We start from the raw sequence: 16,604 nt of genomic DNA on the forward strand, positions 1-16,604 counted from the left end.
ATATGCCATTTGTGAGAACTCAGAGTAAATATCAAGGATTGTGTGACCAGTTTTCACGGAGGGATGGAAATAAAGTGAGTCGAACCTACCTCACAGGATAAACCTTGGTACTCTGCTGGACATACACATTGTTCAACCGAGCTAACACGAGGCTTATTAGTGACGGCATTAGTTGTGGTGTCCATGGAAACTTCACGAAGGCTACAAAACATTAACAATCAAAGAAAGGAGTGAGGATATAAAATTGAAATTAGGTTCTGGACTTGATTTCTGTCCATAAGAATTTTACAGGTGGCTCTTTCAAAGGATGGGAAATCAGAAATCGTTAGGGACGCTCGTGTCAATATGAACAAACTATTTTGTAGATTACGGTTCATACCACCATCCAATATTTCTAAAATTATGAATCAAAGATATAACCATTTATAAAAATTGGAAATGTTTTTTGAAAGAATAGCTCATACAAAACCTTTACTATTTACAGAAACGCAACTTGAACTTTCTTAAGCCTAGTTGTTAATTTTTCACTTGTTAACGAGGCTTGCAAGGGTAATTATCGTGAATACAAACGAATAACTAAAAAATGGCAAACATTTTGTTCATCATACGTTGTCTGAAGCATCTGAGTATTATAAGAAGCTCTGATCAAAAGTGCCTCAATATGGTGCAAAGCCTTCATAAGTTGGTTTCGTGATATCTCTCTATTGGTGTTGTCAATCCAGGAATTCTGAAAGAGTGAGATTTAATTTCAACGATAATTTTCTTTAATTTCATATCGAGTAAATTAGAAAGAAATTCAGGAGAGAATGAAGGGATTGAGCCTCAAACCTCTTCAAATATAACTTGGTAACCTCCTGCCCGATCGTTTCCGGTAGGACTACGTTTGTAGTGATGAAGTGTTATGTCTCTTCCCTAAATAAAAATAATAACAATAATAGATAATAATGATATTAATAGATAATAATAAAGCTTTATTCACAACTTAGTCAAAATATTCACAGATGAATATAGAAGGAAAAAAATCGTGCTTTATGTACAAAAATGTATCTTAACTCAGAAGAACTTGCATAGCTAAGGCAAAATAAGACTTCATTGGTATAATTATCAAAATAATCCGCGCGAATCCCCAGAAAGGTGCTTGGTGTATGAACAGAATGATTGACTTGAGTGACTGATGCCTTAGGTGCATGGTTTGCGCCCGGCTGATGCACAAAAAGAATACCAGCAAAGACTGTGATAGAAGAGATAGTAATAATAATAATAATAATAATAATAATAATAATAATAATAATAATAACTATAATAATAATAATAATGATAGTAATAACAATAATGATAACAATGAAAAAATAATACCGAATTTCATCATTTTGCCTGGGAGGCTATGACTTCTTGAATAGATAAATCACTCTATAATACTTATTGCTGTTACTCACAATTAAGATGATATCTGGCGCGTATAGTGTTTCTCCATCAGAACTTGCCTCGTGTGAGACAACAAAGCTAAAATAACCACCGTATGACGTCAGCTGTAAACAAAAATGTGAGGTAATTTAAAAGTTTGTCTACATCTAGTAACTCTATGCGGCACAACTCCCCTTAAAAAGTCTTTCAAAACTCACCTTATTCCCTGTATATTCTTGGGGCAGCTTCCAGTATAAAATCTCTTCCTGAACGTCGTCCTCCACAAACGACTGAAAAGTCAGTTCCTTTGTTAGGGGATTAACAAAGAGATCTGAAGAGTTTACTGGGGAACTGTCACATGTGACAAGAGTAAAATTCTTCTGATCATCCACCGAGAAGGTAGAACGTATCTGAAAAAAGCAAAAGGACGTGTATCGCTCTGTATTTCTAATGCAGTGTTTCCGTGCAGTTGCGTTTTAAATGTTTTAAACGAACCAGATACTATAACAATACAGCAGTAGCAGCTTGTAATGAACAGTCATATAAGAATATCCACAAGCTAAAAAGTGTATTCTTTGGTTAATTTCAGCAGATGTTGCTTATTTTAATGGTAGGAACTCTTACATAATGCGTGCATTTCTCAGATGTATTAATACATGTAAAATCTCTTAACTTGACTGTTACTGTAGCTTGAAGGAGTCCTAAAACTATTCTTCTAAAAATTCAACTACAGCTTCAACACTCAAACCTACTCTTGGCTTTCAATACTCTTATTTTCAATTTTGTCTACAACTACTCTGTAACAATGAACGCATTAGTTGCTAACCTGAGTTTTATTTAGCATAGCACTTTGGCAGCTGTCAGAAACTCCATTGCAAAAACATGGCGTACAGCCATCGAGATTATCCTCTTGCAAATTGAAAGATCCTGGTTTACAAGTGTCGCAGGTATCACCTCGGACGTTAAGCTGCAAAGGTAAACGACATAAAAGGATAGCTTTCATTAAAACGTTACAAATGAGGAGAAAGCTCGCATTTTCTGAAATTATATTTTACAAAAAGAAGCGTCGACGCAGGTAAGGATTTTCTGTATTTTCTATCGGCCTAAGTACAGTACTTGGAAGACTCAACTAGTTTTTGAACTTTCTATTTACCGCAAACGGGTTGAAAACCTTTAAGAAACTCAGAAATGCCACGCTGCTTAGGATACAACATTTCAAAGCTATATTCGGGATTGGTAAGGATGCAGAGAATAATAACTACGCATATTTTATTAGCCCTAAGGGGTATTACTATACATAATTTTTTTTGGAACTTTCAACAAGATGCCAAACTATAATATAGACAGAAAAATGTGGCGAAATTCCGTTTTTACCTTGCACAGACATTTCCGAGCGTCAGAATCAGTGTCTAAACTGCCGCGAGTGTCACACTCTGTTGGTGCTACACGAAGAAGCAGCGGAATAGGATGAAATGGTTATAGTTCGTAACTGAACTGATCATGAAAATTAACAAATTTGCAGGTTGGGCACCAGCAGAGAAAGACGAGAAAAGTGAGAAAAAAGAGTAGAAAATCCGAAAAAAAAAACAACAACAACAAAACACTTTGAATATGAGCAGGTCGAATAGAATAAAAGCTACCTCGACGAATTGCATTGTCTGCTGAAGAACCACTTTATGGATAGAAACTATGCTTATAATATCTTTGTTCCCGTTTATTCAAAACAAACTTATGGTGCTAAAGAACAGACAAACTTTGGCGTTACCTGCTAGTTCACATTTGGAATAATGTATCATGGGATCTCCTGTGTAGTTTATTGCACATCTGTAGGTAGGCACAAAGTACGCGGATTTAACTGCAGCTTCTCAAGTTTCATGTAAAGTATGAAAGACACAAGAGGGGCAATGTGTTGTGCAAAACACTGTTCAAACGCATAAGACTAGCTATGCAATTGCATGAATTTTGAAGCGCATGACCAGTTACACAAATGGCGTTCCTCACATGCTGCTTAAGTTGTGAGTTCCCAAAGGCACCGCTGAACATAACACACTTACAACTCGCAATTTCGTCCAGAATATCCTACAGGGCATGCGTCACAGGTTGGAAGATCGTCACTGTCTAAGAAACAAGTTGGACTAAACCTGGAAACAGATATCAGAAAATATAAACGAAACATTAGCTACACTATACTGTGGCCATATGCTGGTGAAAGATAATCATCTGGTATTTCTAAAATGGAAACAACTACATCACGACGAAGATATAGACCAAATCGTCACCAGGCTATTTCATTAAAAAGGCACGAGCTGTGGAAAAGTTCCATTAAAATAGTCGAAATTTGCTGCTTATCTCATGTTGCTGCATAACATAGAGGATATAAGAAAAATTAAGATAAAGAATAGAGGCGTACTGGTTTGGAGATATAGTCAGCGGACACGGGCACGGCTTGCAGTCAGCGGGAGTTCCTCTCAAGGCGTTTCCAAAGTAACCCAGCCGACACCTGTCACAGAGCGAACCTTCGGTGTTATAACGGCAGTCCTAAATAAAAGATTTGGCGGTGAGGTCATAAAGAAACGAAGGGACAATCAGGGAATACATAACAGCATCCACTCAGTTATAACCATCGATTAAGGTTGATAAAAACTTATTCTCGTCAAGCTCTGCGTGCTCTTGACGTTTCCTGATAATGTCTATAACGCAAAAACCACACTTCGCATAGCCAAAATACATTTAAAGTCTCAAGCATATATTACAGTAAGAGGAAAACTGTAATATATTTCTTTGAGAGGAAACGAAAAACTCACAAAGCAAGTGCCATTTTCCTGATCACAAACATCTGAATGTCCATTACACGAACACTTTTTACAACTGAGTCCATCACTAGTTCGCGTGTAGCCTGGGGAACAGTACTATCAAAAGAAACCAACATGAGAAGGATTTAGAGAAATGATTTTGGCAAAGTCAACTGATCTGAAACCAACCTATCACATACTCCCCTCCGAAAAAAGCACCCGTCTAAATTCAAGTTTGCTATGAGCCCCTTCCGTAAAATGATATCGCTTCTAAAATAGCGATACCATTGTGTAATTAAAAGTTACTAGGTATGACGTACGGTTTCAGGACATAACTTTCTTGTAACTGAACGTCTATATCATCGTAGGTTTACCACGAAAAAAGTACATACTATGTACCAAGAATACGGTAGAAAAATAATGTATCGTATTTTGTCCCTGGGTGCGTTTTCAACAAGCATCCATTTCTCTCCCTGGTGAGGCGTCCAGTCGAATGAGCCTCACTTCTGGATACCTTTGAAATCATCAAACAACTCCGTATCAAGAAATGAGCCATTGTTGTGGGTTAAATTCGACTTCACAAGTTCAAACAAAAGCCTTTTGTTGTTTGTTGCGCTGAGGGAATTGTGCCAAGACTCGACGAAGATGAATTTCAAATCGTCGCAAAATTGTCGGCGTGTCAAATTAGCGGCACTTGGGGAGAGGGGTTGGAAAAGTTGCTCATAAGCGTGCTGTTCACACAGGGGTACCCAAGGGAGAAAATGCCCTTCACTATGCTTGGTCTCTCAGTATATTTTTTTTTATCAGCGAACCAGTTGATTATAAATTTATTAACACAATAAGGATGCTTTGTTGTTAACAACATTCACGAACTATACTCGGCAAGAGGACGAGAGGAAAAAAAGCAACAATTCACTATTGTTATTAACCCCAAACAAGATACCTGGAAATGCTGAATTCTTTATACTGTACTTTGGATCAGTTGATAATAGCGCGCAGCACAACGCCGCAAAACGATGAAGCTTTTATCGATGGTTTCACTTGGTCAAGAGTTTTGCTTCTCTTATCAAAGAAGCGCTGACTTAAGCGCTAGTCTTCATACTATCACGCTTTCACTCTCGTAACTAACTTAGTCTTGCAGTGAAAACACTGGCGGCGCGCGCGGCTTTTAACAAAGAGGTGATAGTTTTAAAACTATCTAGTTTTAGTCGTAACGTAAAACAAAATAGAAGAAAGAATTGGCGTTTGGGAAAATACTTCTTAGGAATTAAGAATAACGCCGAGTTAAATCGCTGGACTAAAAAAATCAGTGATATTTGCGGGTTGTCGTTCTACTTTAGTCTTCCAGTGAAAACTCTGGCGGCATGCGCGGCATTTAACAAAGAGGTGATAGTTTTAAACTGCTCTGCCTTCCTTTTTGTCGACAATGGAACATCGCATAATTAACGTTACTATTGTTGCCGTATGATAATTTTATGTTCTTTCAGTGCGTGGCCATAAAGACAGCTATTTTTCAGTGATCATTAAGTGAGCTTTGTCAAAGTTAGATCTCGTTATTGCGAAAAAAATGTCGAAGTACTACGAAGTCGCAAAAATTCTGGCTGTGCGTTCCATTGACGGACGTAAAGAGTATCGGGTGAGATGGAAGCCTCCCGACACATGTAAATGAGTTGCGGGGTATTCTGAAGTTTAGCCAATGTGAGTAACGAGCATCCTTATGTTCCGACATGTATTCGAGAATAAGCCGTAATGTAATAAAGATCGTCGGTGGAAAATGTCGTTTGAGATCAAGAGAGTGAAAAGACAATAGACTTCTTATCTTGTCTCACAAATCTTGCCGTCTGGAAAATCAGATGCCATCTTCACGGTACATAAAATCTTCAGCGGCGTTCAGTCACTCATCTCTCAAAGGATTCAAGTTCATCTCGGTTTTTGTTTTTTGTTTGTTCTTTTTTCCAGAGGATGAAAAACTTCGTCAATGTCAGTGCGCAACAAACGCAAACCAAGACCCTGTTCTAAAGCCGCGGTTACACCTGCGATTTTTTTGCTTGCGATGGTAATGCGATTTTTTCAGTTTCACGGAATGAGTTTAATTCAAACAAGTTTCATTCGTGACCATTCACACAAATTTCATTTGGTTTCATCACTCTTTGTCAGTCTCTCAGTTGCGACATGCTATGTCTTGACCAACCCTCCCTGAGTAGCAAGTGACCTTGAACAAAAAGTAACTCCCTACTCCTCCCCAGGGTAAGATTTGACATACACGCGCTTTCGCTAAATATTCAAATTTCGCGCTCGTGCAGTAATCGGCTATGTTTGAATTTACCTCGTGAATTTCGCTATTGTAATGGCAGCGAGTTTGAATTTCCCTCGTGAATTAATAAGCCATTGTTTGGCTCTAAAGCTATTGTTTCAAGATATCCTTTTATGGATATTTGAGATACTAAACAAAGGGCATTGTCTTTGAATTTGACCAGCTTTTCTTGATACGCTGATTATTTATCACAGTTTCTATGTTAGAATGGTAGATGAAAAGAGAAAAGAGTTCAAAACTTTGCAACGTATCACACATTTTTTTTTTAAGAAAAACAAATAGTTGCAATCATTGTTGAAAGGAACTTATAAAAAAATGGTTACGCTGGCGACACAAGGTGATCCATTTCCCTACATTTAAGTCAATGCAGCATCAAAACAATGCAAGGTGATGATTTGTTTAATATTGATACCTTGCTTCGTAGATAAAATGAACACTGAATTGATAACTTACTTCACAGGACAGTCCGTCGTATCCTTTTGAGCATTCGCATTTTTCCACCAACAAGGCTTTGCCATAGCCTGCGTCTTCTTGAGATGCCACGTCGAGAGAGACATCTTTAATGCTTACCAAACAGTAAAAGACGTCAGTGTAAATCTCTTAAATGGAAAATATTTCTTTCAGTAGTCACAAAGAAGTAATCACGTACCTAACTGACTCGACTAAACTGGAGCGTCGATCGCCATAAGAGGCTCTTATGAATATTCCCTGAACATCTGACAACACCCTCATGAAACTATCCCTGGAGACTGGCACTCCATCAGTTGAAGTCCATCCCTCCTAAGAAAGATGAGGAATAAACAATCAATCAATAATCCGTGTGGCATTTGAAAATATGCTCAAATGTTTCTCGCACAATGACTCACTAGACTATTAAAATGGAGGTAAAAAGGCAAAAAGGTAAAAAGGTAAAAAGGTAAGGTACATAAATCCTCTAACTTCAATATTTTTGTTCATACCTCAATAAGCTTGATCTCAACGGCAGCTTGGTAATTCCCAGAGCCTGATTGGACTCCATGATAGAGAATTACGCTGCCATCTCTTCCCTATGAGCGAAATAATGGAAGGAAAATCATTCATATAATGTGTGCTAACCCTCTTTCCCTGTCTACCTTGCAAATCATTTAAAAGCAAACTTGCACTTTCAGTTTCTTCAGTGAATATAAAAAATCATAAGTTAAGAATTACTTTTACTTTATTCTAAAGATGATATCTGCACAGGTGGCCAAGCGTTAACGGAGAATTGAAGTCACTTAAAACGATTTTCCAGAACCAGCTTTCTAGTACGAGAACACTGGATAAATCAGTTCTATATAATCCATACCATAATTCGCACTGCCTCTGTTCCTTTCCCAGCCGCAGTAGGTGGAGGGGCTGTGGGTTGAGTTACAGGGGTTGAGGGTGTTACATCTCCTAAAAAATTCAACAATAATGGTAAACAAATCGAAAATTTCAAAGATGTTAGGGAAGAGGAGATCTGCTTACGTGTCATGTACAGAACTTATTAATTAAAAAATAGCCCAACGCATGGTGTTGATGTTGGCATTGTGAAGTTCTTTAGCAAAATTAGATAGGCCCTTTTGCCATCTACCCTGAAGCAAATTTTCTTTTCACAAGTACGCGACACTAATTCTCTTTCGCTACCTTTCGTTACCTTCACAAATAGGAACATCGTCGAACACAACTGAGGGTCCCAACTTCATTACACAAGCAATGGGAAGGACAATTCTTAGTGACGAACATGCTTTTCGCTGGATAAAAATTTCCACTGACTTTAAAAGTAATTGGGGGCTCCAAGTGATATAATTTCATAGAAAAGAATTTTTATCTCTGCATAGTCGCCTGGCAACTTTAAAACTAGAATCCACCCGAAGTGTTTAAAAGAAAAGACGTGAACGGTAGAGAGCCGGGATGTAATATGATACGCTCGTGGTATTGAATGGTATGCGACTTTGTGAGTAAATAAATAAACACAACCTTGTGTTTCTGTCTGCGACGTCGGTTCTTCTGTCGATGTCGTGGCAGACGATGTTGTTTGGGAAGTAGTCTTGGAAGTACCGTAGGCTGAAGAAGGCACAGATGTGGTGGTCTCATCATCCGTTCCGGTCGTTAACCTTGATTTTGTTAGAGCCATATCTGCTATTTTTGTCACTGTCGTCGAGGAAGCACCGGTTCTTCTGTAAGTGACGGGAGACGCAGCCGTGGTTGTTTTTTCGTAACCCGTGGTGGTCATTACCTTTTTCGCGTTAGTTGCATCTGCAGTTGTTGTCTTCATTGTCTGAATACTTAGCGGTCTAGTTATTGTCGTGGTAATTCTAGGAGCACTGTGGCCAGAAGAAGGCACACTAGTGGTTGCTCTGCCTCCACCAAGTGGTGAACTTGCAAAAAACGTACCTGATACTGTTGTAAGGGTTTCTGTAGTCTGCTTCTCCGTTGTGTCGACTGTTATTACGTCGCCAATGGTAGCTGCCATCGTTTTGGTGTAAAATTCGTTTGCAAAGGTTGCTGACTTTCTCCAAATGGCTCTGTCAGTACTGTAGGATGTGGAGGGCATGGTAGTGGTTCTTCCATCGGTAGCGCCGGTCTGATCGGTCAATACTTTCGTCGATGCATGAATTGTTTCAGGTATTGTTGATATAGTCGTCATGATTGTTGTGTCAGTACTGTGGCCTGAAGGAGGAAGGGTAGTGGTCAATACATCTTCGCCATCAACTGCTACTGTATACGGTGTGTTTGTTACCGTTCTCGAGGTAGTCCCATCAGTACTGTAGGCTGAGGGAGACACATCAGTGGTTGTTTCATCATCACCATCGACCGATATTGGACCTGTGGAAGAAGTACCAGATACTGTGGATACGGATTCTGAGGTTGGTTTCCCCGTTTCATCGATTGTTTTTTTGTTACTAGTGGTAACTACCATCGTTTTCGAATAGACTGTATCTGAAATTGCAGTCGCCATCGTTCGAGTGACTCTGTTGGTACTGTGGAATGTGGCAGGTGCAGCGGTAGCCTTTTCATCCCTTCCATCAATCTGACCTGTCGAGGCTTTCGTTTTTGTGTAAAGCGTATTAGGTATCGTTGATTCAGTTACCACGGTAGTAGTTACAGTACTAAAGTCTGAAGGAGGAGGCTTACTGGTCGATCCATCTCCATCATTGACCATTACCACGTCTGAAGGTGACATATTTGGCTTCTTTCTTGTCGTTCTCGAGGTAAGCCCAACAGTACTGTGGGCTGTTGTATACAAGCCAGGGTTTGATCCATCTTCACCAGGAACCATTGTTGTGCTTGAGGCACTTGATTTGGTTGTTAAGGATTCTGAGGGTGGTCCTTTCTTTATGTAGGATGATGAGACTTCAGTCATGATTTTTTCATTTACTCCATCAGTAGATGCACCTCTTTCTGTGAAAGATATACCTGGTACTGTTTTGGTGTATTCTGTGGCTATTTGGTTAGAACTGTACGTCGTAGGAGGTACGTTGGTGCTCATTTCTTCTACAGTACCAGTTATTCTGGTTTCCGAGGTTGGAATGCTATTGCTATAGGCTGAAGAAGGAGAGGAAGAGGTTGTTTCATCTTGACCACCGACAGAAGTTGTATCTGTTCTAAGTGCTATAGTCATTTCTCTCTTGGCACTTGGCCTTTCATTACTAACAACTGATAGATCAATGGAAGTGGTTGCCTCATCTTTGCCAGCAGTAGATGAATCCGTCAGTTTGTACGAAGTACTTGGTACATGTACACTGGCAGTGGAAGGTCCATCTAGACTATCCGTTGATTTCTTCGTTGTTACGTGAAATACATCTGGTGGTCTTTCAGTACTGAAGGATAAAGGAGGCATCGTAGCACTTGTTTCAAATTGTACATTTGTGGATTCACTGGTTTTCATGGATGAAGGATCTGTTGTCGATGTCACGATTTTTGAAAACGGAACATCAGTTTGGTAGTCTGAAGAACTCGGGATGTAAGTGGTTTCATCTCCATCATCGACTGAGGTTGTTAATGTGTAAGCGGTGTCTGATACTCTCTCTGTTTGAGAAGTATCTGGTATTTTTGTGGTAGGCAGGTGTGTGATATGGGCGGTAGGAAGACCAGAGGTAGTTAATGCATTTTCACCGTCCGGTGATACTTTGGTAAAAGACGAATCTGTTACGGATGGCAAAGATTCCGAAGAAAGTTGTTCATTGCTGTAGGCCAAAGGAGATGTTGCAGTGGTAGTGGCATCTTCGTTATCATTCGTCTTGCTTGAAATTGTCCTAATTCCATGGGAAGTGGTTTTGACAGAAAATTGAGAAGAATTTATAATACCAGTTGTTTCACTTTTGGTAATAGTTGATTCATCAGTATCGGTTCTCAAAGTAGAAACGTCAGTACCATCGGGTGAAACAGATACGGTATTTGTCATTTCCTGTTTAGCACCACTCGATGTTATCATTGTCGTTTCAGACATTCTTGGAGGTACTGTAACGTATTCTGTAGTAGCCCCCTCAGTGCTGATGTGATCCGTCTTGTGGAGAGCAGTTTTTGACATTTCTTTGAATGAATGATCAATAAGCTCCATGGTAGTGTAGGCTGAGGAAGGCACTGCCGCGGCACTAGTTGAATCCTCTTCTATTTCGGTGACTCGACTAGTGGAAGTGGAAAACGTTTCTGGTGGTCTCATCTCAGTAGCAGGATCCCTAGTGCTGTAGGTCGAATAAGGTAGGATGTTGGGTGGCCCATCTTGACCGCTGTTTGGTGCATTAGGCTCGGAGGGATAAGTATTAGTATCTGGTAAATTGTCACTAGAGGATATCCTACTAGATGTCGTGTAAGCCTTGTCTGGTATTGTTGTCACCATTTCTAATGAAGGACTGTCACTGCTGTAGGTTGAGGATGCTGTTTTGGCTTTTTCACTGCCTATTGACACATTCGTTGTTGTGTCATACGTGTTTTGAGTAGTTGCGATTGCTTCCGAAATAGATTTCGGGGTGCTCAAGGATGAAAAGAAAACAGTTGGGGTTGCTTCTTTGCGACTTTCAGGCCAAGGATTCGATGTTGTGAGAGAGGGGTCTGGTGTCAATTTCGCAATTAATCGATCAGAAGTTTCTTGAGTGGTCTGAAATGATAGAGTTTTCCCCGTCGTCAGTTGAGTTGCGGTAGTTACGGGCAGCTCTGACTTAGAAGGAATTGAACTAAAAACTCTCTTTGTTGTTCCTCCATCTTCCGAAGCAGTATTTAAGTTGGTGTCTCTGTCAACCTCTACAGTAGGTGTTGTTTCTACATTTTCTGTTATCAAAATGTTTCCTGTGTGTATGGTTGGTGTTGATGGACGTTGTGTTCGTGTTCGTTCGGTTGAGAATTTTATCGCTGCAGTTGAAGCTCCAGGGTTCTCTGTAACGTTTCTAGTGCCATCCGTACTAATAGTGTGTTTTGACGTTGCGTTAGTTTCGGGTAAAATAAAAGGAATTTCTTTAACTCTACTGCTTCTAGATGTAAACTGCGTCGAAATAGTAGACGACATATGTTCTGACATATCCAAAGAAGGGTCCTCTGTTCCAGAGGCGTCAGTGTCAACGTCAATGTTATTGTCGTCTACGTCACGGACATCACCAGTGGCATATTCTTCCATTAAGGACTTAATGGTAAGAATTTCTTCTGCACTTCTCACTTTTCTCGATGGAACATTTGCAGTATCCGTCGACGCATTACCACTGATGTACTTGACAGCGTAACGTAGTTTTCCGCCATAACTTGTCAGCTTCGATAAAAAAAGCAATTCAAACCTTAATAAGGGTGTGTATCTTTACAGAGCCAGCTCTTTTTAAATCTCTACAATCAACCATTGCTACCAATTTTCTCATTCGCTAGAGGCGACACCGACAATTTTCATTTTTTTCGTATAATCTTGAATACAGCAAAGATACAGAATGAAAGAAAACAATCCTGTAAGCAAGAAAATGTGCTAAGTCAACGCTGTGACATAAAAGACAATTCAAACTGTAATCATACATGAATATTCGCAGTTCACATATATTCACAATCATATAATCTTAAACTTACTTTGTTGCCCAAAAATTCTTTTGGCAAAGCCCAGAAATGCACTCTTCCCTTCGACGTACTATGGGCCGATAGCTCATTGTTTAAGCTATCAAGAGTATAGGTAATACCGGACACTTGAGATCCATCCACACCCACCAGTGGTACATTAGTTGGACGGTTATCGGTCGTTAATTTTAGAGTGATCTGGATAAAGACAAACTTTACTCAAGGAAGGAAAGTATTTAATAAAATGCGTATCAGTGAGGCATATCACGATAAACACTTGCTTCCTCGCAAACAAATTCTTAAGTTAACACCAAGTTTTTTTACCTACCCTGTCGCGGTACACGTTTGCGCTGCTACAATTTTGAGAACGTCCCATGCAAAAGCACAACGTACATCGTCCTTGAAAGACAGAGAATTTCTCGCCAGGGGCACAAAAACCATCTGTTGGTAAAATTTTAAATCATCGTCATCATGATACGAGAAAAAATCCTCTTGCATCGAGTAACTTCACGATGCTGTTGTTTGTTAAGGAATGTCAATCAGCTTTGCTATATCTTGATCTCATCTAGCCCAATTTATCACGGAAACACAATTGGATGAGTTGAGGTGGTGAAACATTGAAGGTTCTTTTCTTGTAGCCAACAAATTCGCTCAGAAACCTTGCTACTTCATGAGCAGGAGGAGACATGAAACTAAACCTACCGTAGCTCTACATACGAAAAATGAAAAAAATAGTGAAAGTAGAACCAACCACATCCAATTTCGTCACTCCAGTCTCCACAATCATTCTCGCCGTCACACTTCCACTCTTGCCTTATGCATCGTCTATTCCAACAAAGGAAAGCACCGACATCACACACCCTATCGATACCTAGGAAAAATTATAGCGGATGAATAATATTTAAAGGCTCTTTCAGTCGGTTTTCTGCTCCGCAATTAAGATGTATTCTTGTACAGTTTCCTTTTTGTACCACGAAAAAGATCAGCTCGGAAAGATATCTCCGCTATATTGGGGTAAAGGTGAGAGGAGTGATTACAAGGTTTATACTTACTGACGTTTGCAGAGACATTAGAGATTGTTGACGAAATGATTTAAAACTTAATTACCTGGTCGTGAGGGTGCGCATTTTCCACCAATGTGGCACATTCGAAAAAATCTTTGAATAACCATGTTTGGAAGAGCACAGAAGTAGATGTAGAACTCGTCAAGAAGCCCTCTCAGTTTAAACTCCAGTACCTTGTTGACTCTATATTTACCAATAGCATGGAATTCATTCCACGCTAGTTCCAATGATCCACCAGCACTAGGGCCCTGAAGTATTTCCTTCCCATTCACAAATACCGCAGCACGATTGTTGTGAGCATCATATAGCGCTACGATATGTGTCCACAATTGAGTTTTCACAACTGGTTTATTGCTTATCAGCGCAAATGTTGCTATTGGTGGACGAAAAGCGGTGTGTAACCAAGTAACGTGACCTTCAGCAACCTCAAATCGAAGCTCGCCATGTTGTCCTCTTACGACCAGAATTGGCTGAATGCCCTGGATGGTTTGCAAGTTAACCCAGACGGCAATTGTGATCGCATCAGTCATCTTTGCCAACTTAACACTCCTAAATTGAACCTGTTGTAGATCCATGTCGGCGTAATTGCTGCAGGGTGCGTCAACACTTGTGACACGATTGTCATGATCACTGTATGAAGTGCTGCTTTCAAACCCAAGGTACAATTCAGGAGGGCAGCAACCTGTCAAAGTATGGCAACTTTAATTAAGACAGAAATAATTAGCCGGAATCTTTTGCCATGCGTTTCACTTGCCATGAAAGGTTGGTGATTTTGCGAGAAGTGTGAAAATGCAAAATGTCTAATATATAAAACAACCGATTCAACTGTATTTTAGTAAACCCACGTGTGTTGACTATCCCTATCATTTGGCTTTCGTAAAATCTAACCTCAAGTCTGAAAGGACGAAAACTACGCTTTCGGTCAGTTGATAACCCGCACTCGCCCCTCAAATGAGGCTATGTCGAGTGGTAGGCGCGGGATTAAAGCCTGGGAAACGATTATGGCATGAGGCGATGTATCGTGTTGCGAACGAAAGCAGAACAAGTGAGCGAATCGGACCTAACATGACCTTGTCATGTTTCACACTCTGAATGCCAAAAGTTCAACTTGAAGAGGAAAGGGTCGGAGAATCTATAAAATGTTTGGATCAAAACGCTCGAATCCAACAAATGAAATCCCAAACACAGGAAGAAACTCTTGGGAAGAAGCATGCTGGTGACTAAGGACCCTGAAAATTCATTCTTTTCTCGTGACGTTTTTTTTATCGCCTTCCTCGGAGTTGAAAATCTCCCGCTGAGATATGGGGAATCCAGCATTAAAACGAGCTATTTCAGGTCTGGAGGTATTTTATACAGTTGAGTGAAATCTGACTCTCGTCGGGTCCTAAATCTGTTTTGAATATTCACCTATGAGCTATATTAAGGAAGGAGGGTCTTCATCAGTCCTTTAAGAATCGATCATATGAGTTTTGTCGGAATGGTGTGTGTTGCCTGGCGCGAATATGTTGGCGTTGTTGCAATATATCAATTTTATCAACCAAGGTGGATCAAAGGACATCCACCGTTGAGATTCCCGCTGCAAGTCAAAAACAGCTCACTAACCCGGTGGTCTTCCCTTACGCACTGAAGGTCTCCTTTCCCAAATGGCTGATTCATAACTTTCTACTTGCGAATTCCATTTATCAGATTGGATATCAGGATTCTGGATAAGAAGAAAACCAGACAATTGAAAATGTGGAGCATGTTTAAAAAACTGGTATAAATGGATGAAGAATTCTGTAAAAATCTGTCTGATCCGACTCGTGGCTTTTGGCTGCACACCGGGCAAAGCACGAAAAAGAAAAATCAACCGTGCTGTTTAAGTAAAATAAACACTTAAAATCTCTCTGGAACTAAATATCATTGAATATCAACCCAGCAGATACGATCTTGACTTAATTTCTGACAGTCTTGATAAGAACTCCGAAATGACTTAGATGGAATTCTTCTCCGAAAGGGTTCAATAAATAAATCATCAAAGGAATGCACTTGATCACAAGTCTGTCTAAACAAATTAGATTCTCATGTCTTCGACTGCAATGGGATTTTCTGTAATAGTTTGATTGAAATGACTTTTCCTAAAAGATAAACCAAGACTTCTAGGGCACGCTCATTTCTGGGTATTTTAAAATCACGGTTTGCAAAGTATCTGACCTTCCACTGAAAATATCTGAGAATGTTTAGATGCCTTCTCATGTGAATGGAAACGAAAATCATGCGTAGAGTTCGATTGGAAAATGTCTTGTGAGAGCTGCTAAAATCTCTAATCGTCCGTGCGTGCTTCTTTAGACAAAACGGTTCATGAACATGCCATGCACCTAAGTTGGTCCACTTCGCTCTCAACGCAGTCACAGAGAAAAATAAAATCCACGTTTAACCCTCAAAACGTTTGTATTATCGCAAATCATAAGTTAGAGAAATGAGAACAATCCTCGGTATAATCAAGATTATCGAAACGTTTCCCATGCTGAGGAATTAAAAAATAAGCCATGCAGTATACATATTCCTGGGTTGGGTTTCTCCTCATCTGTTGCAAGACCTGAACTAACTAAACGAATCAAAACCGAAGGAAGAACAGCTCACCTCTAAAGATCTGCTGATGGTAAACAACAGCACCGCCAGGAAACCAAAGGCATGATCCAATCTTACATAAAATCGGGGCAACATTTCGTTAACCATACAGTGTACGCCTGTTTGGTGCACCATGGGGGTAATGAAACTGTAAACAAAGGTTCGATTCTTTCGCAGACTTCAGTTTGATCACAGTAACTAATCAGCGAGAGATATCGCTTACGCGTTATCTTTAACCTTGCAAGATCACGATACCGACGGGACCGCTTACCGCTCTGATCTTAAACACAGAAACGGAAGTCCGATAATTTCTCGTGGAAAGGTTTACTTAATTAGACCCAGAGGAGTAAACTGTGATTGGTTAAAAAGCTTGTATCCAGGGATTATGTCAAA

General features: G+C 39.9%; 1 protein-coding gene across 4 annotated transcripts in view; it reads right to left on the reverse strand.

Moving 5' to 3' along the window:
* The window catches only part of LOC113676918 (basement membrane-specific heparan sulfate proteoglycan core protein), a 42,628-nt gene extending 26,157 nt beyond the window's left edge, over positions 1 to 16,471 (reverse strand). Inside the window, exons 1-22 of one of the 4 annotated variants that reach the window (XM_089180777.1) lie at positions 16,224 to 16,459; positions 15,204 to 15,303; positions 13,645 to 14,283; positions 13,289 to 13,408; positions 12,866 to 12,978; positions 12,553 to 12,735; positions 8,488 to 12,250; positions 7,835 to 7,923; positions 7,470 to 7,556; positions 7,160 to 7,290; positions 6,964 to 7,075; positions 4,209 to 4,313; positions 3,815 to 3,942; positions 3,459 to 3,545; positions 3,170 to 3,228; positions 2,779 to 2,846; positions 2,231 to 2,371; positions 1,623 to 1,814; positions 1,437 to 1,529; positions 829 to 912; positions 609 to 727; positions 90 to 201 (exon numbers count right to left, since the gene is read on the reverse strand). In XM_089180777.1, coding sequence (XP_089036903.1) covers positions 90 to 201; positions 609 to 727; positions 829 to 912; positions 1,437 to 1,529; positions 1,623 to 1,814; positions 2,231 to 2,371; positions 2,779 to 2,846; positions 3,170 to 3,228; positions 3,459 to 3,545; positions 3,815 to 3,942; positions 4,209 to 4,313; positions 6,964 to 7,075; positions 7,160 to 7,290; positions 7,470 to 7,556; positions 7,835 to 7,923; positions 8,488 to 12,250; positions 12,553 to 12,735; positions 12,866 to 12,978; positions 13,289 to 13,408; positions 13,645 to 14,283; positions 15,204 to 15,303; positions 16,224 to 16,346 — 6,648 coding nt within the window. In that variant the 5' untranslated portion in view covers positions 16,347 to 16,459. Of the gene's footprint in view, positions 1 to 89; positions 202 to 608; positions 728 to 828; positions 913 to 1,436; positions 1,530 to 1,622; positions 1,815 to 2,230; positions 2,372 to 2,778; positions 2,847 to 3,169; positions 3,229 to 3,458; positions 3,546 to 3,814; positions 3,943 to 4,208; positions 4,314 to 6,963; positions 7,076 to 7,159; positions 7,291 to 7,469; positions 7,557 to 7,834; positions 7,924 to 8,487; positions 12,251 to 12,552; positions 12,736 to 12,865; positions 12,979 to 13,288; positions 13,409 to 13,644; positions 14,284 to 15,203; positions 15,304 to 15,794; positions 15,963 to 16,223 lie in introns of those variants that run through there. The other 3 variants (XM_089180779.1, XM_089180778.1, XM_089180780.1) reach the window with 3 other exon arrangements.
* Positions 16,472 to 16,604: the final 133 nt, after the last annotated feature.

The sequence above is a fragment of the Pocillopora damicornis genome, chromosome 8 (assembly GCF_964200805.1).
Source record: "Pocillopora damicornis chromosome 8, jaPocDami1.2, whole genome shotgun sequence".
In the NCBI taxonomy this organism is placed as follows: domain Eukaryota; kingdom Metazoa; phylum Cnidaria; class Anthozoa; order Scleractinia; family Pocilloporidae; genus Pocillopora; species Pocillopora damicornis.